At 33.5% G+C, this 25,070-nt stretch overlaps 7 protein-coding genes and 1 long non-coding RNA gene across 9 annotated transcripts; 3 read left to right on the top strand and 5 right to left on the bottom strand.

The window, feature by feature from the left end:
- Window positions 1-579: 579 nt before the first annotated feature.
- LOC109608892 (probable N-acetyltransferase san) lies at window positions 580-1,602 on the bottom strand. The gene is made up of 3 exons (XM_049970224.1): window positions 1,336-1,602; window positions 947-1,270; window positions 580-893 (listed from the first exon to the last, which is right to left on the bottom strand). Exons 1-3 carry the CDS (start codon window positions 1,341-1,343, stop codon window positions 731-733), a joined length of 495 nt encoding a protein of 164 aa, XP_049826181.1. The 5' UTR covers window positions 1,344-1,602; the 3' UTR covers window positions 580-730.
- A 223-nt stretch (window positions 1,603-1,825) lies between these two features.
- Window positions 1,826-11,208, top strand: LOC109608967 (E3 ubiquitin-protein ligase TRIM33). 2 transcript variants are annotated; one of them, XM_049970223.1, is made up of 14 exons: window positions 1,826-2,410; window positions 3,695-3,911; window positions 3,970-4,230; window positions 4,284-4,394; window positions 4,451-4,758; window positions 5,208-5,449; window positions 5,507-5,669; window positions 5,730-5,887; window positions 6,676-7,219; window positions 9,007-9,129; window positions 9,192-9,399; window positions 9,461-9,644; window positions 9,708-9,860; window positions 9,921-11,208. In XM_049970223.1, exons 1-14 carry the CDS (start codon window positions 2,044-2,046, stop codon window positions 10,074-10,076), a joined length of 3,195 nt encoding a protein of 1,064 aa, XP_049826180.1. In that variant the 5' UTR covers window positions 1,826-2,043; the 3' UTR covers window positions 10,077-11,208. The 2 variants fall into 2 exon arrangements, with proteins under 2 accessions (XP_049826180.1, XP_019881091.2); XM_020025532.2 differs by having other exon boundaries at window positions 1,827-2,410; window positions 5,504-5,669.
- LOC109608968 (probable phosphoglycerate kinase) lies at window positions 7,545-8,925 on the bottom strand. Its single transcript, XM_020025534.2, has one exon. The coding sequence runs from the start codon at window positions 8,837-8,839 to the stop codon at window positions 7,589-7,591; it is 1,251 nt and encodes a 416-aa protein (XP_019881093.2). The 5' UTR covers window positions 8,840-8,925; the 3' UTR covers window positions 7,545-7,588.
- A 60-nt stretch (window positions 11,209-11,268) lies between the features above and the next one.
- Window positions 11,269-15,403, bottom strand: LOC109608903 (ubiquitin carboxyl-terminal hydrolase 46). Its single transcript, XM_020025459.2, has 7 exons — window positions 15,092-15,403; window positions 14,865-14,945; window positions 14,590-14,806; window positions 14,342-14,535; window positions 13,351-13,686; window positions 13,151-13,294; window positions 11,269-13,084 (listed from the first exon to the last, which is right to left on the bottom strand). The coding sequence occupies exons 1-7, from the start codon at window positions 15,092-15,094 to the stop codon at window positions 12,977-12,979; spliced, it is 1,083 nt and encodes a 360-aa protein (XP_019881018.1). The 5' UTR covers window positions 15,095-15,403; the 3' UTR covers window positions 11,269-12,976.
- A 317-nt stretch (window positions 15,404-15,720) lies between these two features.
- LOC109608907 (N(4)-(Beta-N-acetylglucosaminyl)-L-asparaginase) lies at window positions 15,721-17,443 on the bottom strand. The gene is made up of 7 exons (XM_020025463.2): window positions 17,324-17,443; window positions 16,943-17,051; window positions 16,727-16,892; window positions 16,450-16,675; window positions 16,201-16,397; window positions 16,032-16,139; window positions 15,721-15,981 (listed from the first exon to the last, which is right to left on the bottom strand). Exons 2-7 carry the CDS (start codon window positions 17,046-17,048, stop codon window positions 15,741-15,743), a joined length of 1,044 nt encoding a protein of 347 aa, XP_019881022.1. The 5' UTR covers window positions 17,049-17,051; window positions 17,324-17,443; the 3' UTR covers window positions 15,721-15,740.
- Window positions 17,444-17,962: 519 nt separating this feature from the next.
- Window positions 17,963-19,660, top strand: LOC109608916 (exosome complex component RRP45). Its single transcript, XM_020025475.2, has 7 exons — window positions 17,963-18,080; window positions 18,137-18,231; window positions 18,283-18,505; window positions 18,560-18,780; window positions 18,834-19,055; window positions 19,119-19,408; window positions 19,467-19,660. The coding sequence occupies exons 1-7, from the start codon at window positions 18,006-18,008 to the stop codon at window positions 19,565-19,567; spliced, it is 1,227 nt and encodes a 408-aa protein (XP_019881034.1). The 5' UTR covers window positions 17,963-18,005; the 3' UTR covers window positions 19,568-19,660.
- A 30-nt stretch (window positions 19,661-19,690) lies between these two features.
- Window positions 19,691-21,499, bottom strand: LOC109608915 (histone deacetylase complex subunit SAP30 homolog). Its single transcript, XM_020025474.2, has 3 exons — window positions 20,959-21,499; window positions 20,282-20,497; window positions 19,691-20,221 (listed from the first exon to the last, which is right to left on the bottom strand). The coding sequence occupies exons 1-3, from the start codon at window positions 21,127-21,129 to the stop codon at window positions 20,096-20,098; spliced, it is 513 nt and encodes a 170-aa protein (XP_019881033.1). The 5' UTR covers window positions 21,130-21,499; the 3' UTR covers window positions 19,691-20,095.
- A 152-nt stretch (window positions 21,500-21,651) lies between these two features.
- Window positions 21,652-22,645, top strand: LOC109608943 (uncharacterized). Its single transcript, XR_002192336.2, has 5 exons — window positions 21,652-21,842; window positions 21,909-22,025; window positions 22,081-22,194; window positions 22,254-22,408; window positions 22,467-22,645. It is a non-coding gene; the product is annotated as an uncharacterized LOC109608943 (long non-coding RNA).
- Window positions 22,646-25,070: the final 2,425 nt, after the last annotated feature.

The raw sequence follows: 25,070 nt of genomic DNA, 5'->3' as shown, positions 1-25,070 counted from the left end.
AACAATCAAATTTACTTTTAATGTATATTGTGATTATTAACACATTAATTAATAGTTTGTTAATAAATATAATTGGATATTCAAATTTTCTAATTATTACTATTTTATGTTCTTCAATAATTGTTCTATTCAGAATAACAAAATAGCAACACTCTAATTTTAATTTAATTTAATAAAAGTTTTAATTATACAATTTAAATTATATATATATATTATAATAAATATTCTTTTTCTAAATTGATTAATAATAATTATAATAATTCTTTAAATATTCAATACTTAGGCGCACGCAGATTTGATAATTATTGTGTTATTTCCCTAAGGGATATTTATTGATTTTTGCCTTCGAAAAGTTCACAAATTGACCGGAAGACAATTTTCGAGCATCAATCTCTTACAGCCATCTTGGAGTGGGAGCAGCGCCATCTCTGTCGAACTTTAACCTCGGAAATTACTTTTCTTATTAAAGTTGTGGAAACGGATTGGTGAAAAATAAAAATACTCAAAATAGTTTCATGCATAGCCATTTTATTCACCATAAACGTAAAATACACATATACTTGAATGGAAAGATGAAAATAACTTAGCAAAAAGTGACTTTATTCATAGTTATGTACAGAAACAGGAAAAAAAAAAACAAATATATGCCATTGTAAAACGTTAAACAATCAATAAAAAAATACTGTAACAAAAATTTTTTCCACGTTTAATTATTAATAACTAGATTTATTTATTCACTGACTCCATTGGTTTGGCCTTTGCGTAATGTTTTTTGTAAGACATGAGCATCTGCTGGCTCTATTCTCTTGTAGTAGTGTTCTTTTGTCTCCACAATCTCAAAACCAAATTTCTTGTAAAAATCAATAGCCCCTTCATTGTTAACTTGTACATGCCTACAAAACTCACAATAAACAAACTGTGTTATGACTGTAATTGATCAGATTACAAGAATATACTATCAAAGTTTCCATCCTGTTCCACATAATTTAAGACGTGTTGTACCATCAGAGTTCCAATACCTAATCTTCTGTAGGGATATAGACAGCCTAAAGTCATGATATACAGTCTCCTAGTCTTTTCAGAATTGTCAATCCGACAGCACACTGCTCCCACAACAATATCATTGTAGTAAGCCAATTTGGCGAGTTCACCAGCTTCCAGTACATCTTTATAGAATTTGTCATTATACGAAACGGGAAATACGACACTGTTTAGTCGTTTTAACTGTTGGATGTTGTGTGGTGTTACATTTCCCAATTCTATGTTAGCTCTAACAGAAAAGGCATATTTAAATTAGAAATATCGATACTCTGTTAATTACTGGGGCACACTTACCGAGTCATAGTAGGTTTCGTCTTGTTTTAAAGCTAAATAACCAAAATTTTTAAACATGCAAAGAAATTTTGACGAAATATGGCGACGTAACAGTAACCTAACTTTTTCTATTAATTAATTACCAGCATACTTAAAATTCTTTCAGTATTACAATTTTATTTGGTATATGTAGGTGTGATGAATTTGAACAAAAATTGTTTTTAAATTACGTGTAATTAAAGGTTTTGGTTTATAAAAATTATTAAATTGTGAGCGCCAGATCACTTTGACCAACTGAAGAACTACAAATATCACCAGGCATAAAATATCTTTTACAAAAGGGCAAAAATAAAAATAAAATAAAAGAGACATATGTAAACTAAATCTTATTTAACTTCCGAAAAATCCGCTAATATATTTATGTTCTTAAATTCATTCAGCACTAATTTTTTTATCGGGGCTAACTTAGGGATTTTGTTTTTCTTATAACATTTTAAAATTATCTAGGAAGTTTTCTAGTGAAAGAAAAGGCGTCCGTGGTTAAGAATAAATACAAATAACGAGTGAAAATGACTAAAACAAGTGTATAATAATAACAACAATAGATAAAAACACAGCTATGCATCAGTTTACGACAAGTGGTTTCAAAACTTGTATCACTGCAAAAATCTTTTTAATGAACCCAAATCAATCTACAAGTTGTTTCAACTAAGGAGCATTTGTAAAGCAATGTCAGATAACATAATGCTAAATGACCACCCCTATCTACCAATAATGGAGGATCCGAACGCGGCCGAAAAAGTACTCCTGACACCACAAGATGTTGAGTCTTTGAACCAAGACATGCTTATCGATGCAATCATGTCTGATGCTAGTGGCCTACCACCTGAGCAGGAGACCAAAGAGAATGTTGTGTCATTGGAGGAGAGCCATGTGGAGAGTCCCACAACAGGGGAAGGATATGTTTTCAAATGTGCTTTCTGTGACCAAATACTGACTTCAAATGATGAACCTAAATTACTTGAGTGTCTACACAATGCATGTACTGGGTGCATCAACAGTAAAATATATGATCAGTATGATGGGGCCAATAAAAGTAAGTTATTCAAAGTGCAATTTTTTCTTGTCAAAGGTCTTATACCAACATTAGTTAATCAATATTAAGGGACCTTGGCTGAATTATCTGAAAGTTCAATACTACCAATATATTTATTAAAATATGAAATTGTTTAGCACATGTTCTTGTTCAAAATTTGTATTAATATGCAGCAGTTTAATTCAAGGTCCAATTTAACTAGTCAATTTTAGTTACTTTCTATTGTAGTATTTCAATATTCAAAATTTGTAAGAATGAATTTATATCAACAATAAAAATGTTATTCATTTAACACAAAAAAATTGGATGTTTATATTTAGAAATGTAAATAATATTTGCCTATCTTTTTTCTTATAATACTATTGATTGTTTAGAATTTGTTGAGTCACATTTTCAATTTAAAAATATTAGAAATAGTATGAAACTGATTAATAATAAGTTAGTTACAACTTTTGATAAACATTTCTCACAGACTTTTTAAATTTTATCACTATAGATGATATGTTATCAGTGATACTATAAAAATTACATTGATCAATTTGAAATATCAATTTATTGTTTTACATATTAAATAATATTTGGAACTTTTTCTGTTGTATAATTTAATATTTTAGAATATGACTAAATCATTTATACCAAATATATATTTTACCCCCTTTTCCCTTCATTTTTTTTTATAAATAATAAACTTGTTAAATATAATAAATGTTAATTCTTTTACTCGTGAGTCACGAGTCTTAAGATATCTCGGAGCGAAAATCAAAGTGCACATTATCAAGGTAGGTTCGAGGTTTATGAACCTATTTTCATATACCAGTTTATCTTTGCGATACTCCAACGTCATTGAGCTGTACTTAGTTTCAAAACTTCACAACCCTCTTTTTCCAATTTTTAATTTATATGCTAACTTTTATTATGATATTTATATATGGGAATATGATGATTTATTAGATGCTTATAATGAATTTATATATAAGATATGTGAAACGAACTATGAAATTTTATCTCTGTTTGATGCAGAATTTTACTTTCTATTAATGCTGTAATATACCCTATAACTAAAATGAAAATTTATTTAATTTATTTTGACAGTTATTTATATATTTTTATAAAATTTTACTTATTTTATAAAATTTTACTACTAATTAGATTTTAGTTAATTCCCTACTATACATAAGAAAAAATTGAATGTAAACAAGTGAGTTTTTTGATAGACAAAAAATGTTAATTTTTTTCAGCAATTTCGAGAAAAAATCTCTTAACGAATGTTGACATTTGTTTCAGATGAAATCGAGTGTCCGTTGTGTTCGAGCATATGTAACACGGCGAATATGATCGATAACCATTTCCTGCTAGAAACGGCGCCAGAGGATCAAACCTCCACCAAATCCTCCAACACGGAACTGAAATGCAGCAGCTGTAGCGACGATGCCGTCGCCACCAGCTACTGCACCGACTGTTCCGAATTCATCTGCGACAATTGCGTCCAAGCTCATCAAAGGTACTTTTAATACTCTAACGGAAATTTAAAATGACCAACTTATTCAAAAATGTTTCAGATTAAAGATAACAAAAGACCACACCATCAAGCCAAAGGAGGATGGGCTGAGTGAAGCTAACACGGTGTCGAATGGCGGACCCACGAACATGTATTGTTCGACACATCCACACGAAAAACTATCACTGTTCTGCGAAAATTGCGACAAGCTGACGTGCCGCGACTGTCAACTGCAGGAGCACAGGGAACACAAGTACAAATTCACCACCGAGATTGCATCAGAAGCGCGAAAGAATATCTCCGAAATGCTCAAAGACGTCGAGTAATTACATTATTTTTACTCGTAACTGATTTATTAATTGTTTTTATTTTCAGTTATAAACGAGTATTGCTGGCTAGTGCAATGAAGGTGATAGACGATCGCCAAAATCTCATTATTGACAAAAAACAAGCGCTTGTTCAAGAAATCACACAGCTAGTCGTCAAGTACGTAGAATTTAATTGTATGACTTTATTCCAACTAAATTAAAACAAAATTACAGATTAACCAACACAATAAACGTACGAGGCAAACAGTTGGTCGCCAAACTGACGGAAGTTTGCGACTCGAAACAGAAAACGTTGCAGGAGAAGAAACAAGCTCTAGAACAGCTTTCGAAAATGACAGATCACTGTATCGATTTTACTAAACATGCTCTCGACAAAGGCAGTGACATGGCGTTGTTGTACAGTAAAAAACAAGTCACCGAACATTTAAAAAGGATCAAATGTAAGCGGGCCGACATTCCTAATCCTGAGATACCGGTCCGGATACATTTGGCTCTTGATAAAGTCCCTGATCTCATCAAAGGTGAGTCAATTTATTGTTAGAATTTGGGCTTTCAATTTTTTTTATTGTATTCAAATATAGTTTTATTTTAATTTGATTTTTAAATGTTTATGCTAATTTGTAAGGACTGACATCAGGTAACGCTTTTTCTCAAGCTGGGACTAGACTGAGCAAATATTCTATATTTGTGGTTTAAATAGTTTATTAACTGTTCACGAATTGTTTCGCCCTCTATACAGTACTTCAATGAGTATATTGCTCAATTTTACGACAAATACAGTTGATTTAACTGATGTTCAATTGTTAACATATTTTCTCGGTTTATTCCTACTATAATTATAACAAGACTAATTTACAAATTAAAACTGTAGTAACATGAATAAATTAGTCATAAATAAAAAAAGTTAAACTAGTGTAGTGTAATGAATATATATTGTTATATTATTTGTTACACGTGTACGTTTTCACAGTCATGTCAACAATCGGTCAGATCGTGGTGGACGGTAGAATTTACCCGTCGCAGGCGATCTCACCATCGAATGCGATTCTACCCCACGCTTCAACAAGTCCGGGCGTGAGTCGACCGCCGCCCCAATCGCCCTCACCCATCAGTCCGCTGATGCAACAGCCGTCGCCCAATTTCCCGCAGCCACGTCTCCCTGGACCGACTCCGTTCGGCGGCGGCCAGTTTCAAACCGGGCCCCAGTTCCAAGTAAGGATGGCGTTTAAGCACACTGTTACACAGTTGAGAAATGTCTTATTTTAGCAGCAAAGCGGCCAACACATGAACCAGACAATGGGTCCTAACATGCACACCATGGGTCACAACCAGAACATGGGCCACAGTATGGGACAAGGAGCGCCACCCAATATGGGACAGGGACCGCCTCAGAATATGAGCCCTGCCATGAACCACAATCAGTCAATGTTAGGTAGGTTATTGGCATTGCAAATGAAGACAATTGTAGATATTTATTTCGAACGATTTCTAGGGTCGAGATTTCCTCCACAAATGCAACATGGTCCGCCACCCGGAATGCCAATGGGCTTGGGTCAGCAGATGAACATGAACGCGATGAATAGGATGCAAAGACCGCAACAAAGACCTATCATGGCTCGTATGCCCAATCAGTTCAATCAGCAGCAACAAGTACGTATTTTGTAACTTTGAAACTTCAGAAATAGTTATATATGCATGTACATTTATCAACATTAACTTTAACATTAACAGGAAAGTGTTTTTTTAATTCCATATTTCAATTTTGTACTTAATACCGATAAGCACCCAACGCAAATATCATTCATTATTGTTAATGTTGCATGTTGAATGATTTTTTTCATTCATTGCTTATATGTTATAGTCAGATTTTCTATTACAGTTTCCATATAGATACATGGTACATAAGAAATGGTGAAACAAGACTTGAGGCACAAAATATACATTTCATTTCATGATTGGAATCTGAATTATTTTTCTACCATTATTACATTATATACATATTACAAATTATATATTAAATTGTAGAGACTATTGTTGTTTATAGTTATAAAGATTTTTTTAAAACATATTGTTTTATTAGTAAGCAGAATCGAATACTTCAGAGAATCGAATTCTCTGAACCCGAAATTGCACTATGATGCGAGTTAACTGATATTCAAGCAAGTACCTAGTTGAGTACTGTCAGATGTTCCACTAATTATTCGATTATTGATAGAAGTGCTTCAGTGTAATGAATACAATAAGAAGTACTCGATTCTTGTATTTGAGTTCGCCGAACAAAAGTTAAAATGTATTTTCAGTGAGATAACGCCAACTATGTCAAAATATGTACAAATAAAATAAAAACCTATGCTTACAAATTCATTTTACTTTTTGTATTTTATTTGAATTTAGCATCGTTTTTCTAACATCAGACAATGCGCTTTTTTGCAACTCAGGTGTCATCGTCCACCCACCCGCATGGTATGATGCAGGACCGAAGCAATCTGCGCCATCTCCTTCAACCCGCCAACAGCAACGCCAATCCTGTATACGTACGCACGGGACCCGACCAGTACCAGGCGGTACAACCTCACATCGCCCAACAGTTCCAAAACCGTTTTCAAAACGCCAACCAATATCGGCCGCAAAACGCTCAGATGCGCATGATACTGGGCAATCAAAACCGGATGCCGATGCAACGGCCCGGTTTCAATCAACAGACTCAACACCATCAGCAGCAGCAACAACAACAACAACAACAACAACAACAACAACAGCAGCAGCAACAGCAGCAACAACAACAGAGCGGTTTGAAGTGGCATACACCGCAACATAATAACGGAAATGCTGGCGGCATGGGGCTGAAAAGTAACGCAATGCCAACCATCAACGATAACTTTAAAATCACACTAAGACAGCAAAATCATCAGGACACGAAGAACTTGCCGGCTACGGTCACTTCAACCAATCCAAAAACACCGAGTCCCAATCACGTGAAAGGCAAGATGAGAATTTTTATTATATCTATTTTTATGTTTGCAATTAAGTTTAGAAATAGTAGCAAATATACAGGCGGGACAGCAATTTTATCAATCAATTAAACTATCGAAAATCGCGAATTGCATGGAATTCCTCCTTTCTCCTGATCTCAATAGCAATTGTACGTGGGACATGCTGCAAATCGGATTAAAAATTAATTAAAATGGTAGATGAGTATAACATAAAAATCCCTGTCTAATTTTGTTTATTAATAAATATTTTTAGTCGATTATGTTTAATTTACAGATTGAAAAATATTAAACAGTTCTATTGTTAAAACTAAAGAGCAGTGTATTAGTTTATTCATTAAGTAGCATAGAGCAGAATAATTTAAGGAGCGGGTAACAGAGCCGTAACCCCGGGTAGCTCCTTTCCTTCCAGTAATTCCAGACTAGCTCCGCCACCAGTTGAAACGTGTGATACTTTGTCTTCAGTCTTGAACTTGGCGCAAGCCGTTGCTGTGTCTCCTCCGCCGATAATTGTAACCGCTCCCTTTTTAGTTGCGGCCACTACTTCGTCCATAATTGCTTGGGTGCCGTATGAAAACTTCTCCCATTCAAAGACGCCGGGCGGTCCATTCCAAACGATTAACTTTGCCCTTCGAATCGGCTCTTGGAATGCCACAACCGTTTTTTGGCCAATATCCAAGCCCATCCAGCCTTCCGGTATGCCAGCTTCGACAGAGGTGCAACTAGACTTGGTGTTTTCTTCGAATTTTTCACCAATGATACAATCCAGTGGAAGATGGATTTGTACGTTCTTTGCCTTTGCCTTGTCCATAAGTTTTGGCACCAGTTTTGCGCCCTCTTTATCGTACAACGACTGACCAATCTCCATCCCTTTAGTTTCTTTCAAAAACGTGAATGCCATTCCACCGCCTATTATCATCTCGTTCACTTTGTCCAGCATATTCTCTATTAACTTAATTTTGTCTGCCACTTTGGCACCACCTAGTATACACAAGAAGGGCTTCTCAGGATTATCCAATGCTTTAGCAAAGTAAGTCAACTCTTTCTTTAATAAAAATCCGCTGGCCCTTATGTCATACCCTTCTCCCAACATTGAAGCATGCGCCCTGTGTGCCGTTCCAAATGCATCGTTTATATAAATATCTCCCAGTTTCCTCAAATCTTGTCTGAATTTTTTGATTTGCTCCTCGGTGGCTTTGGCTTTTTCGCCTTTGGCGTTCACTCCTTTACCCTCTTCCTCCAGGTGAAATCGTAAATTCTCCAACAAAATAATAGTGCCCGGCGGTGGTGAGCAGCACGCCTCGAACACCTCCTGTCCAACGCAATCGTTTAGAAACAAGACCGGTTTACCGAGTTGCTTTTGTAGCTCTTCGGCTACAGGTTTCATTGTATACTTCGGATTAGGCGTGCCGTCAGGTCTCCCCAAATGTGACATCAAAACTACACTTCGCGCCTGATTTTCCAGTGCGTACTTTACAGATTCTAAAGCTGCAACTATTCGCTGTGTACCGGTGATTTTACCATCTTTTATGGGAACGTTGAAGTCCACTCTCATCACAACACGTTTTCCAGTCAAATCAACTTGATCTATGCTCATTTTGTTAAACGCCATGATTGTAAATTGGTGGCGGCGCAGATGAAAATAACGAGAATTTTGATGCTGGCCTAAACACTATGACGTTACTTTGACATTTGTAGTTGTCATTATTGTCAAACTTTGCTATATTTCCCATTGTTAATAATGAATTGTTAAATAATTGGTGGTTTTATGTTATATAGGGCGTACAGAAACTGAAGTTAGTTTGGATAAATTTTGCGAGGATTCCGTAAACGACTTGATGGCAACGATTGCAAAACTTGACTCGAACGGCGTTCAAGTTTTGGCTGAAGGTAGACAAAAAGGTAGGAGATTAATAAAAAAAATTAAAATAATGATTAAATTAAATATGTGTGTACATTTACAGGAAGTTCCCCACACGTAGACAGCAGTACTGGTGACACGAGTGCCCCAGTAACAGCGAATAAAATCAAATCTGAAATTACCGATCCAGGGAAAGACGACCCTAATGAGGACTGGTGCGCTGTTTGCATGGATGGTGGCGAACTGGTCTGCTGCGATAAGTGTCCCAAGGTCTTCCATCAGTATTGTCACATACCGAATCTCAGCGTTGAGTGAGTAATTAAATCTAGAGACGAAATGAATAGATGTTTGATAAAAAGTTTATTTTTCCAGAGAAAACGATACGTGGCAATGTTTACTGTGTATGAACTTTGCGGACATTCCGCAGGCCATTTTAGGAGAGAAAAAAGACGGCGAACTTAGTGTAAAAGAACGAAAGATCGCCGAACGGATCGTGCTGGAGATGTATTGTCAATATGACCCCAGTTTACCTTTCAGAGAAATCATATCACCAGAAGTAAGTCGTACTTAAATTCAGAAAAGAATAAATCACGTTAATTACGTAATATTTTATGAACAGAACACGGAGTACCATGCAATAATAAAAAATCCAATTGCTCTGGACACCATAAGACAGAAACTGAACTGGGGTTCGGACGGCCATTACAAGAATTTGGAGGAGCTCGTTCGAGATGTGAGACGAATGTTCAAAAATGCATATACTTTTAATGCGGTAATTTTAAATATTATATGTTTATATATATATTAGTTTCACTAATGTGATTATTTATAGGCGGATTCTCAGATCTACAATGACGCAAAAACGCTGGAGAAATTCTTTGATGAACAACTAGAGAAATTCCTCCCCGAATACGCTTACGAAACGTTCGAAGATGAGGACGACTTCAATCCGCCTAACAAGAAATATCGGAGAATCATGACCGATTGACAAATTGTTCGTGGGGCGAATAATGCTATTTATTTTTCCCTTTAGTACAGTTAAACTACGTTATAACGTACCGTTCGTCCCATGAACTAATGCAACACATTGACACGAATACACGTAATAAACAGAGAAATGACAAATACGTGTGAGATTAAAATATTTTTATTATGTAATCAATATATCAATGTACATTGCATCGGTTTATAAGTTACTATATATTTAAATTATTTATACGCGCGTCTACACGAGTAATGATGTTCTTGGTGCAGTTAAACAAAAAATGTATACGTTCTATGACTGGCACCTGTTGCAGAATCACGTGGTTTTAAGATACGGACTCGATCGATCTGAATACTTACGGAAAGTTTTCGTTTTAGATAGCATTCCAGTTGCGTATTTTTTTAACATACACAAACGTTTGTTGTAAGAAGAAAACCTTTTCCATAAGAAAGCACCAAATTTGTGATAAAAGATCAAAATATATTTTACATGAAAGAAAACGCTTCTAGAATGAAAACAGAATTTAAAGTTCCTTTTGATAAAATCTGCATGTAATAAAAACTGGAGTGAAATTGTTATGGAGGAGTAATTATTAATTTTCAGGGTAATTATTATGTCAGCAACTGGTGGCTGATAAAAATATTTTTTTTTTTTTTTCATTTTCATTGAATTTCTGCATTTATTTTCTGTATCTTAAACAGCGAACATATATTATAGTTTCAAATAACACAAAGTTATTTATTAGACATTTTTTACTTAGTTACATAATTTTATTGTTATCATGTTTTAATGATGCGTCTGTTATTAGATCCGGGTGTTTTATTGTTTCCCTTTTAAAGTAGTTATCATTTCTAGATGTCTTTTAGATTTGACAAATTTAGAATCGGTGTTCGAAGTAATTTAAAGGAAAATTACAAATATATGACTTTTCTTGAAATTATTTCCAATATAGAATTATCATCTATGTAGCTTGTAACACATAACGCACATAGGAAAAATTTATACGTAATTTAATCATAGTTTAATTCAAATAGATATTAAAAGATCTTATATATTTTGTTATTTACATATTTCAGATTGGTTGGAAAATCAAGTTGTAATCTGTACAAAATAAAAACTATATTATCCAATTTAAGGAGACGTTTTAATGTTCCTGGAAATCTGCGACATTGGGTTAAAAAAGAAAAAACTCATCAATATTTTATTTTTTTGTTATATCTAACGAATATTTACAAAATAAAATCTGCTTAGCAGTAATATTAAATAATGCTCTAATTATTTTGAACAATGATTTATAGAAAGATGTCATATACATCATTAATTAATACTGTGAATTTTACTTATTAACACATAATGAAATATCAAATTATATGATTTCATTTCGCTTAAATCAACTAATTTTAGGGCTTCAATTCGTTTACGACTCATAATAGTAAACGTAAACGAACACAGAAATAACAAGTAAAATTCACCGCAGTCAAAAACATTTTGGAGAAATATAACAACCCCAAAACTAAAATTCATTTGACAGCCTCTAAATTTTGATTCACAATAAATTAATCAACAAAGATCAAACTGGGGATGTATAAATATAAAAATAAATTAATTCTGATACTCGATTTGTTCCACCATTCGTATGTCGAATTCAGAAGGGCTCGTGATATGGCCACACACTATGTATTTGCTTTTGACTTTTTGCTTGCACATTTTCGTCCATTTCCCTCTTGTTCCAGATTCTTCCAAGTATCAATGTATTAATTTAAGAAAAATATATATATATATATATATATATATATATATATATATATATATATATATATATATACATTTTTAACAGCAGTGAATAATATTTGTTAATTTATAAAACGCTACTATCTTAGACATTAATTGAAAATAAATGTGAACACTATGGGGAAATGGACATGTCGCAAAAAAAATTAGGCAATTAACGAATTCTTAATAACGTTCAGTTTTCCAACTTTATCAAAAATCGATTAAAAATTATTTGATTGGTATTTAAGCTACAATGTTTAGTACGGAAAATTAATTTAACATCGAGCATAATAAAATTAAATTTGAAACTTATCGTTTTTTAAAAAAACTTACATTTAGAAAATCGTTCCTTGTATATAAATACCAACCAGATTTAATATATAAACCGTAGGTGTCTTCTTAATCAGACAGTAACAAGAAAAAACAAACTAATAAATTAAATCAGCTTCTTTAAGTATATATACACATTGCTTTTAACAGGCAAACGTTTTATGCACTGGATATAACGGTTCAAAATTAAGAAACAATATATAATTAAATAAAGTTAATAAAGAGAAATATAAAGAGAAATGAAAGAGTAAAAATAAGCTCAAGTAAATCTGTTTTGGGCATGTCTTAATAATGCTTCCTTCTAAACTTAAATCTAAGGTGGTATATATTACGATTTTCTGTCATCTAATAAAAAAATGCGTATCAGTCAGTTCTGCATAATAATTTTACAGTTGAGAAAACTGTATTAATTACTCTAGTAATACTGTTTGTAGTTTGTAAATATTACAAATTACTACGACAAACAAATCGCACATATTACTAGGTCCTAGAAACTACAAAAACGTTCTATCCAGTGCACGCGACGCCGCTCATTCATTCGTTCATTCGTCGTCGCGAGGTTCAATAGCGGAACCGCGAACGAGAGAGGCTTTATTTGGGAGAAACGTGTGTGTATGTGAAAAATAAAAACGGCACGGCGCGCAGTCTAGACTCTCTCTTTATGAACCGCCCACTTGAATCGATTGCAGGCGGCCGTTGCGCACGCGAATGTGAATGAGTGGTTTTCTGTCTGTAGGTTATTTTCTGTTTAGGTGTTTGGTAAGTGTTCTAATAAGGCAAGTCGCGGAAAAAGGTCCACCTCATAAGTGCTCACGGCTCTGGTAGAACAAGATGTAACCGGTCTCGGACGACTTCTGCGTGTCCGATGTGAGGCCGTAAAAGTCTTCTATCGTAGAAGCGTCAATTTTCTGTAACAGAGAATTAAACAGTCTTATTTATAGGCGGTGTGTGGATGGTGCAAAGATTGGACTTACGTCGACTTGGTCGTCATCAAAGAGGAGCCAGAAGCCATGGCTCTTGACTATACTAATATAGTGGCCCCTATTAGGCCCGCTTCCGCAATGTATCACAACAGCTACTAAGTCGTATAATCTATCAGGATTAACGGCATCATCAGACTGAAAACAAACATTAATTGCCAACTTCGAATGCAATATAAACCAACAAAAATTACCGTGTTGAAAAGTCTCAACTCCAGCGGGAACACGACACGATGCGAGACCTTGATGTGTCTGTTGTACTGTTCAACGTACTTAAACCGCTTCAAATGGAGCGCCAGGATCACCGGCAATTTTTTGACGCGCATCCGCTTCTGCGCCTCCTGGTAGGACGAACAATTGTCGCACTTGAACTTGTTGTCGCTGCACAGAGTCTCGGTGCTGCTGTAACAGCGCAGGCAGTGCGTGATAGAAGTGTTCTGCTCAATGTCCACCTGCAGATCGATGAAGTCCTCGTCCTTGCTGCTCACGTTCTCGCAGTTTAGACAACGTGTCTCGCTCGTCAAAATGCCCTAATACACAACATCAAACATATATTCGTCAATACTTGATTATTGTAATGAGTACCAAAGCTGTAAAATTAATTCAAAATTGTTTAATGAAAACATAATTGTTTCACTGCCAACAAATTAACCAGGAAATATATTAAACTGCAAATGACGTAATTGAAGACGAGATAACGTATCTTAATAGCTTTGTTATAAAATCAGTATTGATAGTTTATTTTCTAATGTCAATTAAGGAATTGAGAAAATATAAAAATCTATTATTTTCAATTTAAGATAAAAACAAAACACCACCAAACACCAAAATGTAATCATTTACATGAACAAATATTTCAATATCTCACCAAAAATTTTAAAGATGCAAGATAAGGACAATGTTTACATATTTAATAATTGATTTACATATTAAATGATAAAAACACCATCATAACAAGTTTAAAAATATTGTTTGCAAAATTAAAGTAAATTTGCTTTATAATTAAACAGGAACAAATAGTTTGATAAAAATAGTCCCAAACATTTTTTTGACATTTCTGTATCTAATTTGGGAAAATTAATAACATATACACATAAAACACAAATTAACTAAATAATTGTTGATCTACAATTATTAAAGTATAAAGATTATGTAAGATAAGGTAACAATGAAATAGAAACAAACCTGGAAAATTTCGTGCACCCAGGTGGGTTCAGGAGGTGTGTGTGTTGTTCCATTCTCACCAGTTGTCTTTGATTTATTAACATTGTTAGTTGTGGAGTTTTGTTGTCTCTCTGCTAATATTATCTCACTAATATGATTTATTAAGAAATTTAGAAACTCATGTGCATCTTGTTGCATATAATTATCAAACTCCTCTGAAAACACACATATATAAAGTCTTATTGGATTTGGGAAAATGTCAAACTAACCTTTTTCTTTTCGTAGCCTTGCTATAAACTTTTTTGGTGCAATAGATCCTACTTTCTTTTTCTGCGTTGCAATACTGTAAAAAAGGTCTGCCAGACATGTAAGAAGTGTCTCTTTAGTCCTCTTGTTCTTGGCTTTGTACTCTAACACCTTGTCACGAAAAGGCTTGCAAAAATACAAGGCTTGCAAAACTGAATTGCTGTAGCATGTATTTCCAAACTGAAAATGGTGACTTTAACAGTGCATAATATTCATCAAATGTTGTTTCAACACTTACATTTACTAATCCAAAGTAGTGTTCGTTAGAGGGGAATTGTTCAGATCCAATATCTCTCTCTAATTGGGATATATTCGCACCCTGGGAACATCAAAACAGCAGTTTATCAAATTGAAACAATAGGAATATACTAATCACAATTTGAACATTCAATTTTGGTTATATGGCTCATAATCAAAATTGTATGGAATCTATTACGGTATAGTTTCGTATGGACGTGCACTTACCATATTTTAACAGCTAATCCATAACGTTTAAGTTAAAAATGTGTGAAAATAACACAATTAACACACTAAACTTCCCCATTATCGCATTTTGACAGCTCTAAAATAACCCATGATAACAAAAACTATTTGAAAATTATTTTGACGGAAGAAACGGGAATGATGTGTAAGAGAGAGAGGGACTAATATTCGATTGGTGAATAAAAGTGCAAAACTGACCGGAAAAATGTTGTGGGGTTAAATTGTACATATTAAATCGTATGGAAGGTATTCTTTTTAAGTTTTACATATTAACAAAGCGAAAATTCTAAATATTAAATGTACAAATCCGTCTGCGAAGTTAAATTATGAGAAATACCAACTGCGCATTGACATTTGCATAAATACCCCAAATATTTCGTAGTATGCATAAGTTCAATTAAATCTTCCAATTCTGTCTTTAATGTGACTGTTAATATTAATTGAACGTAACTTTGAATTTAATCTAATTAATTATACGATTTACTTGATTAATCTACCTATCATAGATATATAAAATTATAGATTATTTGACATTTTTATTTAATTTTTAATAAGAAACAAAAATATATTTTTATATTGATTTTACAAATAATCACATTAATAAACAAAAGTCTCAATTCATTGAATATATTTAAAAGGTGGTACCATTACTACAAACGACATATTTAATAATAGAATCATCATGGTTATTGTTAGCAAGAGAATAAGGAAACTTGTCCATTCCATTGCAAGCAGCCCCGATTTCCCCCTTCTTACTAACGACCAGCAGTGCTCCAAAGAAATCCGGATATTTGTCCACAATTCTGGAAAGGGCTATCTTGGCTGCCTTTGACGGAGAAGCCCCGTTTCTCATTAGTTCTACGCTCAAAAAACTAAAAATAAAAAAGGCATATAATTGTATTGCGATTTGTATTAATTTTACCTGGGAAGGAACCTCATCATAACGTCACCATCTCCAGTAGCAACGGCTGCACCGACTTCGTTGTCTGCGTATGCTCCCGCTCCCGCAATGGGGGAGTCACCGACTCTCCTAAAATATACCTTAAGTATCTATCTAACTTATCTATTCATATTTTCCGCAGTTGATTTACCCCGGTATCTTGTGGTTAGCTCCGTTTGTGGAAGTTCCCGCAACAACATGGCCCGCATTATTAATAACGATCATTCCGATCGTATCGTGATTTTTACTGTTATAGCTTTTAGTTGCAAAATCTTTTGTTATATGGTTCCCGTGTTCAAAGTTCGTTTTATAAGGGCCACAACTTTTTGTGGGATCAGGCGAGACGTTCTAAAATTGCATTTATTAATAACTTACAAAGGAGAGTTAAACTACCTTATACTTTCCAAAAATTGGGTTGACAGTTGTTCTGCTTCCATTCCTCCCATAGTTTGGTAGAGTAGTTAGTGCTGAGCGATTCTTCTGTGAAACCTAAACCAGCTGCAAATTGTGTCGACTGATCACCAACAAGAAACGAATGTTTCGTATTTTCCAAAACATGTCTGGCGACTTGAATCACATTTTTAACTCTTCTTAATCCTCCAACCGCTCCCATATCCATGGTATCTCTAAAAAATTAATTTTAAAACTGAAAATGTTGGGTTCCATTTTGACGTTACCCATCGAAAATGAGCGCATCCAAAGTAGTTTCTCCATTTTCATCAGGACTTCCACCGTACCCTACCGTAAAATCGCACTGTTCTTCCTGACATACGTTGCAACCCTCAGTTATGGAATCTAGTGTGAGATCGGTGTTACCGTCTTCTAACTTCAAAACATCCCAAGCTTAAAAAATTAACTATAAAACATGACTATTTTTTGTTTGTATTTGATACCTTTCTGAGCTGCTCTGTTAAAATTCCACGTATTGACAACCAGCGGAATGTTCTGGGCGAATATAGTTTGTAGACACAACAACAAAAATAGTAGAAATTTACGCATTTTCTAAAATATGGAATTACTGATAACACTGACCAACTAAATTACTAAATAAAATTTTTAGTTAATCTATAACTATAATATATCTATGGAATAAATAACCTAACTTTTTAAACAAAAACAATATTTAGTCAAAAAAATTTTATTAACACAAATTATGAAACTTTAATCAATTTGAAGTTCAGTATCACAATTTAAACAAGGGGTTTGTTTAAAATGTTGTTATAAATATGTATATAATATTTTACAATTTTAGAATAGAAAAGTATAAAACTTACCAAATGTAAAATGACTAAAATGCAACAGGATGACTACTATTCAATATTAAAATGCAGCCACACCGCTACGTATGAGGAATTGAAATATTCTTATCAGAAATTAATCAAAGAACATCATCCTGACAAAGTTTCCAATAATCAATTAACTAATGATACATTCATTAAGATTGATAAGGCGTGGAAAGTTTTAAAGGACCCCATAAAACGAAAAGAATACGACGCTTCATTATTACAAAGTACGTTTGATCAGCAATGTTTGATTTATGCTGAAATTATAAAGAACCACCTTGTTTTTGAAGATGATCAAGCTACATATACTTGCAGATGTGGGAATGACATTGTTATTTTAAAGGAATATTTGATTGAAGATGAGTGTATTGTAGAGTGTTCTGAATGTACAAATTGTGTTGTGATAAAATAATAAAATTTTAAAAACATTGGCATGTTTTAAGTTTAGTAAATTTATATTCCCTTTTCTTCCTATAACATGAATTTTATTATTAATTATTTATATATCTATATTTATTCTTAAGCTCCTGCTTATTTAAGTTCTTAAAAGCTTAATATTATATATATGTAATAAGCTTACTAATTTTGATTTGAAGTGGTAAGTTATGCAACTAAAATTCCATTATAAACTGTTGAAACATGCGTCGTTTTTAGGTTATATTAAAATTCAAACATGTCTGTAATAAGAAAAACCATAGTTTCCAACTGCGAAAAACAATTCTTAAATAAATGCCTGTCAGAATGGACAGTATGTGTATCTGTGAAGTAATACATTGCATTTTTAATTCATTGTGTCTTTTATAGCGTGTGGACAGACGGGCGTTCGACGAGTACCGCCAAATCGACATAAAATTCGGCCAAGATTGGGGCTGTTGTTGTGTCTCCCTCGGTAAAACTAGGTAAGAAATACTTCGCAATGAGAAATTTATTATCCCTCCTGAAAATATCAGAGTCTTGGCGCAGGTTTCATGTGAAGTGCAAGTACCAAAATCCTCCAGGCCTAGTGAAGGCATGTTGAATATAAATATTGAATTAACTCCAATGGCTGCACCATATTTTGAAAGTGGAAGACAAACAGAAATGTCAGTACAGTTGAATAGGCTTCTGGAAAAATGTTTGAAAGACTCAAAAGCAGTTGATTTAGAATCTTTATGTATTAAAGCAACTGAAAAGGTAATATAATATTTAATTTTACTCACATTAAATAACATTATGAAATATTCTTAGGTTTGGTCATTGAGAGTGGATATAAATGTATTAAATCATGAGGGTAATATTCTAGATTGCTCTTCAATAGCTGCCTTGGGTGCTTTGGCACATTTTAGACGTCCTGATGTGACTTGTGATGGGGAGGAATTTATAATACACCCACTACAACAGAGAGATCCAATTCCAACAGTTATTCACCACTATCCTGTCTGTATTACATATGCAATTTTTAATGGAGGGTAAATGCTTAATTTCTGAATCATGCAAATGTATACTAGTGAATTTTTTATAGTGATCACATCTTAGTAGATCCTTCTCTGTTGGAGGATGAAACAGCAGATGCGTTTTTAACAGTGGGTTTGAATTCATATAAGGAATTGTGTGGGTTACATTTAGGAGGGAATGCTGATCTGTCACCTGAGGTTATTCTTCAAACTACTAATAAGGCTGCTTTGCATGCTGGTAATATTGTGAAAATGGTTAAAGAGGCTTTAGAAAATGATAGCACATCAAGGTACTACTTTAATATTTTTTACCTTTGTCAGCTTTATATTTATAATATTGTCATATTTTTTAGAGCTGAAAATAAGGTTATTCACTTGGTAGATTTTGATAAAGTCGATGTGGATCCAGTAACAGATTTGTCTGTTTCTTTGGATTTGTGGAAGACAAAAGATAAAAAAAATAAAAAGAAAAATAAGCAAGATAAAAATGGAGGTGATAATACAAAAATTGTGAATGTTGAGGTGTTTGATAAAGGAGCTGGCACATTGATTGTGGAAGATAAGGAAAAACAAATACAAGAACAATGGGGCTCTTGTAGTGATGATGATGCAGATATTGATGTTCAAATTATAGAAAAACCTGGTATGATTATTTATACAAAATTGAAATATAAATATCTTGACAACCATATTTATTTCAGTGGAAACATTAACTGTAGATTCTGATGACAGTGAAGAAGAAAGGGTTTTAATTCTTAATGCTGACATGAAGACAAATAAAAAGAAGAGAGTGAAAAAATAACTTTTTGTTAACATACAAAATATTTTATTAGTGTTATAAGATTAAAAACAGATTTTAATATTTTGCTATCAATGAATAAACTTTATATAAGAATTTTTTTCTTTGTTTAATAATAATAACAAGTAGTTTTGTCAAAAATTTTATTTTAATATACAAAATATTGTTAATCTAGTTTTACTAAGATTCGATCCGATTTTCGTATTTTGCTACCACCAAGTTTATTTTGTAATTCAATGTTGTGTTTATAAATTAAGTATTTTTAAGGTTTATTAATCACATTTATTTAAGGAAAAATATAAATATTAAGTAGATAATATAAAATGTGATTAAAAAACCCAAGTACAATAAAATTACATTTGTATATTAATATTAAAATATAGAATTCTAGATATAACAATAACTTATCAATGAAACTATAAAAATAGTCAATAAAAACGTAGTTAGTAGCAAAATTCAATATCTGGTTGAACAATAAAAACAAGTCAACATTTAAATAAAATAAAAACGTAGTCCTATTGCACACACAACTTAAGTCCCCTCATTAATACCGTTTTTCTGATCTAACTTGTTGGCGTTCGTTTTGACCGTATAAATAAAGAACGTGACGATGTCCTTTTCTTTGACTGGAATAGTTTTGAAGTGCTTCATGACAGCCTGAAAATAATGTATTACAAACATCTTATTATTACATTCATCATTACATCAACAACTTACATCAGCTAGTTGGGCTTTGTTCAGACCCTGTCGCATGGGAACTTTGTAGTGCCTTTTATACCGCCTTAAGGTGTTAATCTGCAACTGGTATAAATCCACCTCCGGAACATCTGTGTCTGTTTCATTGCTGTCCTCCTCTGAATCTTTTCGCCGCCGTTTGGTACGGGCACACTGGATTATCATTTTGTGAAAGTCGCAGATATAAATATGGCGGGCCTATAACAAATTTAACATGGAATTTCTTATGGAAAAATACATTTGAAAATGTTAATAAAAATAATTTTTAATAATTAAAATTTATACTTTTTTTTCTATAATGATGTTAACCTTTTATATGTCAATTTCAATTCATTTAAACTTTCAGACATGAAAATTATAGAAAAAATTGAAAATGTGATGAAAAAAAAAGCAAAGTAATGTTTACAACTGTTCTGGGCAATATTTACATAAAAATAATTCACTATAGATGCACTTGATATAAATATATGAAATTACCAGTAATAAAAACAATATTTTGAAGTTTATGTAACATACAGAATTCATTATATAAAATTCATGTCCCACAATGGAGGATTTCCCTAACCTCTCACACAAAACGCCAATAGATTTTAAATTTGGATACACCGCAATAAACGCAGAGAAACACAAACAAAAATTTAATGGAATTGAATACTTACGGAACTATCTATGCTGAGATTGAGTCTCCTTTGTGTGACTGTTTTCTGGATCCTCTTGCTGTAGGAAGCGTTCCCAGCCGTTTTCATGCACCGCTCGTTGTTGTCGATAAGACAGCAGATTTGATCTGCGGGACCCCTTGAATCTTCTTCTCCGGTGCTGAAGCCGTTCATACCTTCACCGTGAAAATTTCAGCACGATCAGCTGTTGACAAACAGCATTTCTCGCGGCGTCCTCGTCTAAATGAGGGCAATGTTTACGTTCGTCCCTCACGTTACGCCCCCCTCCAGGAGTCCATGCAGCTCGATCGATAACACGCTACTTTCGACATCGTTCATTTGTAGAATTTCCTCAATTTCATGCTATTAGTTTGGGAAAAACTTTATTTTTCATACCTGGTTGATATTGGTTCTGTCAGGTTACTGTATTTTGGCATTTTTTTTCTATTAGAAACTGAAGACTGGTCTTCGTTTTGCGGCGTTGCCATTGTTGTTTCGGTGAATATATACAACCCATATTACACTTATGTGTTGTGTGGGTAACATATGTTCAAGATCAAATTTAAAAATTATTGTGGTAATTTTTGTTTATTTTAACCGGTATCCATGGAGATTCATATTGACATTTATCAATAAAACATTGACAAAAATTTTGTCATAAATTTACACAGTTATTAAAATTTTAATAGATTGATGATAGACGATATGTGGTGCGCCTTTTAGCTTTACAAAGTGACAATAACAGATATTCAAAAATATATCCCATCTACAGAATTTACCCACCACCACAAATAATTAAACAGTGATACAATTTTATCAAAATGATACCAGTAGAAGATTGTGTTTTTCTTCTATATTCCATTATAATACGTAGGATGAGGACTCCTGTAAATATTATTTATAAATTATACAATAGGCAAGTGGTATATTTAAGATTTTAAATTAAATTTTAGCCCAGAGTAAGATCTACTTTTACTTATAAACGAGTGACAATGGGTATAATTACAATGTCTACTTTGGTATATTATTTATATAAAAAATTAAGTAAGGTATCCCTCCGGAAAAGAATAGTGTGTTTAAAGATAATTGCGATGCACTAATTTTGTTTAATATTTAAAATTTTAGACAAACGTAACTTCTTCCACCTCTATCATAGAATTGCGCGAAACTTTATATTATCTTTACAAAAATTTAAAGAAATGCACTTTGACTACTTCAGGAAATATAAAAAAATCAATGGTAATTAGATTAAAATAAACGCAATTTAGTTAGGTTTATAAACATGATTTTATTTTTAGGACAGATTAATATTTGGGAAGCATTTGGACAGTTTACCTTTAACTGATGGATTTCCAATGAACGAAGCCTTAGTCAATTTATGCAAAATACTCAAAAATAACAGAGCTGTTGTACACAATACAAAAAGTAAACGTGTATTGCGAAGTCTAGTGCAGTAAGTATGAATTCAATTTGATAACATTTCAAATAATTGTTTATTTTTAATTATGTAGAAGCCGTAAAAATAAAAAAATTCAATCAAAAAGTTCAAGTTTCGTTAGAAAGACACGGAGTGGACGCGTATATGCAATTTATAAATAATTATTAAATGTAAAAACTACATTTGTATAAACATACCAATACATTATATGTAATTATAAAATATAAATAGTAATAAAATTCGTTGCAATTATTCTTTTATTTGTATTTTCATTGCTTATGATTATTTAAAATTACCAATAATGAAGTATAGACTGATTACACTGACATATGCAATAACCAAAAACTAGCTTAATGTCCAAAAAAACTTTAAAATATATAAAACAGACACTTAATATTTACCACTGTTTTTTTCCTCTTGGTAGTTCGGGTAAGTTCTAATTGGGTTCTAAGTATTAGGACATTGAATAAGTTCTCGCTGTTTCTTTTACAAAATAAAAGATTTATTTAATTATAAGGAACAAAAATATTTCACTCAAAGTATAACCCGTCACTAGCCATTCATCTTCAGAAGGAGCATATGTCTTTTGAGGCTATCCAAGAATCAATCCATTCCTTAGTGTCTTAGTACAAATGGAAGCGCTGCTCAGCCAGGCCAAGTGCCATCAAACGGAATAGGTGAAAATCGGAAGGGACTTTCAGGTGAATACAGCGAGTGGGGTGGAACTTCCCATTGAAGCTTTTCCGCTTTCACTTTGTCGTATCTCTAAAGTCGATAGCGATTTCCTTCTCTGCTAGTCTCATTCGGTGACTAGCTCATAATAAATTACACCCATCACGTCCTACCACATGCGAAGAAGAAGTTTCAAACCATGATTATTTGGTTTTGCGGACGATGTTGATGCATGTCCGGGCTTATGCAACGATTTTCTACGTATTAGATTATCATATCCACTTTTCATTTGGTCGTTGAAATAATAGTAGAAGTTTCGAACCATGATTATTTGGTTTTGGGGATGATGTTGATACATGTTCGGGCTTATTCAAGGATTTTCGACGCATTAGGTTATTATATCCATTTTTCATCGACGAACACGACGCGGTAAAAAAAAACTTTTCTTTTTGACCATTGAAGCGCTAGTTCACATGTGAGAAAATGCCGTTCGACGTCTCTCAGCTTCAAATCATACGTCACTCCTAACACTTTTTGAAACTGTTGAATCATTGATTTGCAATGCTTTTCCAAGCTCTGCTAACGTTTGATATCGGTCACAAGTAGTTATACACTTTATTTGCCACAAAAGTAGACAATTTCAGAACCAAAAAAATTATTTTGTTTATGTTAAAGTGTATTAGTATTTTCTGAAATATAAGTTGAGCTAGTACTGCTACTGCTACTGCCATTTTTGAAGAAACGGCGAGAACTTATTCAAGGTTCTAATAGAAATGGCATCTCTACGGTTTCAACATTTTCCTTTGACTATTAATTAACTTTACTATCTCATAACATCGAAGTTGTATTAACATTTTTTACGAATGAAAACTTACTTAACCGCAGGACTTTGTATAATCCAAAATGAGCATGAATCAGTCAAACGACAGAAGCAAGGACAATGTTTTCCACCCAACTGATTTTTTCCGAGATGAATAAGAAGCTCTATTCTGCGTTTCGTTCCCATACATAAATTCTGGCGATGTAGGTGCGTGAAAGTCTGGATCGGGGGAGCGAAAAGGAACGTGGGCGGGCGGGCGGTCGTTCGGCGGCACCGCCATCCGACCATTCCCCAAGAGAGCGGCGCTGTCAATGCGAATTGCCCGGTCCTGCCTGCCTGCCGGCTCCCGTGTTACGGTCCTGCGACGCTGCACGCGGGATGGCGGTCCGTGACGTCGCCCGCAGCCGCGCCAACTTTACGATGGGAAGGAGCCGGATTGTACGGTCGCACCGGATCCGACTCCTTCGGGATTTCGCCTCCCGGTGCACGTCGCACACTGCCGGAGAAAAGTTAATTGTTCATCCAGTTTTTAGACATCAAACTCTTAATGGTTTTGATGGAAATTTAATCGGTTATCAACAACTACTTTACATTGCCCAAATATTTCTTGGTCCTACCGAAACTGTTTATTTGCGGATATATGTTTATTAAGCATTCCCATAAGATTCTATAAAGTTTGTGCCACCTTGTTTTAACACTGTACAAACATTGTCAATTCATTAAAGTAAGGGAATAATGTTAATGTACAATTTTATCAACTTAACAGAGAAATTTATAAATCGATTTTTGCTGATAATGTTTTTATACCAATTTCCAAAATTATTGAATTATAATTATATTTTCAAAAAGAAGTTATTTTATAGCGTTTTTAGCAGTGTGCGTTTTGTTTTGGAAAACCTGCATCGTCGGAATGGTCAATTGATTTCTGAACTGAACGACCGAGCGTCAAAACCTTTGACTCAAAGGGAGGCGTTTGTCAAACGATTTTATTAAAATTGTCAATTTTTCGTGGTAATACTCCTAAATGCATATATACTACATATTTTACAAAACCATTTTAAGGTAAAAATATATCTATAGGTATTTTTCTTATTTTTTATTTAGTGTGTAAGTTTCATAAAACAGCCTGTTTGTTATGAAATACAATATATTAATTTTTTATATTCATTAGCCTCGCATTGAGTA

Source organism: Aethina tumida, chromosome 7 (assembly GCF_024364675.1).
Source record: "Aethina tumida isolate Nest 87 chromosome 7, icAetTumi1.1, whole genome shotgun sequence".
NCBI lineage: Eukaryota > Metazoa > Arthropoda > Insecta > Coleoptera > Nitidulidae > Aethina > Aethina tumida.
This window is presented reverse-complemented; position numbering and strand designations above follow the sequence as displayed.

Excerpts from the sequence above, each read along its gene's own strand:
- LOC109608892 (XM_049970224.1), bottom strand. Across the intron at positions 894-946 it reads AACTTTGATAGTATATTCTT|GCATGTACAAGTTAACAATG; the intron begins GTAATCTGATCA and ends TGAGTTTTGTAG.
- LOC109608967 (XM_020025532.2), top strand. The coding sequence starts at position 2,044 with ATGTCAGATAACATAATGCTAAATGACCACCCCTATCTACCAATAATG. Across the intron at positions 5,670-5,729 it reads CCACAATCAGTCAATGTTAG|GGTCGAGATTTCCTCCACAA; the intron begins GTAGGTTATTGG and ends AACGATTTCTAG. Across the intron at positions 7,220-9,006 it reads GAGTCCCAATCACGTGAAAG|GGCGTACAGAAACTGAAGTT; the intron begins GCAAGATGAGAA and ends TATGTTATATAG.
- LOC109608968 (XM_020025534.2), bottom strand. The coding sequence starts at position 8,839 with ATGGCGTTTAACAAAATGAGCATAGATCAAGTTGATTTGACTGGAAAA.
- LOC109608903 (XM_020025459.2), bottom strand. Across the intron at positions 14,536-14,589 it reads AAGGCTACGAAAAGAAAAAG|AGGAGTTTGATAATTATATG; the intron begins GTTAGTTTGACA and ends GTGTGTTTTCAG. Across the intron at positions 13,687-14,341 it reads GGGTGCACGAAATTTTCCAG|GGCATTTTGACGAGCGAGAC; the intron begins GTTTGTTTCTAT and ends GTTGTGTATTAG.
- LOC109608907 (XM_020025463.2), bottom strand. The coding sequence starts at position 17,048 with ATGCGTAAATTTCTACTATTTTTGTTGTTGTGTCTACAAACTATATTC. Across the intron at positions 16,893-16,942 it reads TAACAGAGCAGCTCAGAAAG|CTTGGGATGTTTTGAAGTTA; the intron begins GTATCAAATACA and ends TAATTTTTTAAG. Across the intron at positions 15,982-16,031 it reads ATGATGAGGTTCCTTCCCAG|TTTTTTGAGCGTAGAACTAA; the intron begins GTAAAATTAATA and ends TTTTATTTTTAG.
- LOC109608916 (XM_020025475.2), top strand. The coding sequence starts at position 18,006 with ATGTCTGTAATAAGAAAAACCATAGTTTCCAACTGCGAAAAACAATTC. Across the intron at positions 18,232-18,282 it reads GTCTCCCTCGGTAAAACTAG|AGTCTTGGCGCAGGTTTCAT; the intron begins GTAAGAAATACT and ends TGAAAATATCAG. Across the intron at positions 18,781-18,833 it reads TATGCAATTTTTAATGGAGG|TGATCACATCTTAGTAGATC; the intron begins GTAAATGCTTAA and ends AATTTTTTATAG.
- LOC109608915 (XM_020025474.2), bottom strand. The coding sequence starts at position 21,129 with ATGAACGGCTTCAGCACCGGAGAAGAAGATTCAAGGGGTCCCGCAGAT. Across the intron at positions 20,498-20,958 it reads ATCTCAGCATAGATAGTTCC|GCCCGCCATATTTATATCTG; the intron begins GTAAGTATTCAA and ends AATTTGTTATAG. Across the intron at positions 20,222-20,281 it reads ACAAAGCCCAACTAGCTGAT|GCTGTCATGAAGCACTTCAA; the intron begins GTAAGTTGTTGA and ends CATTATTTTCAG.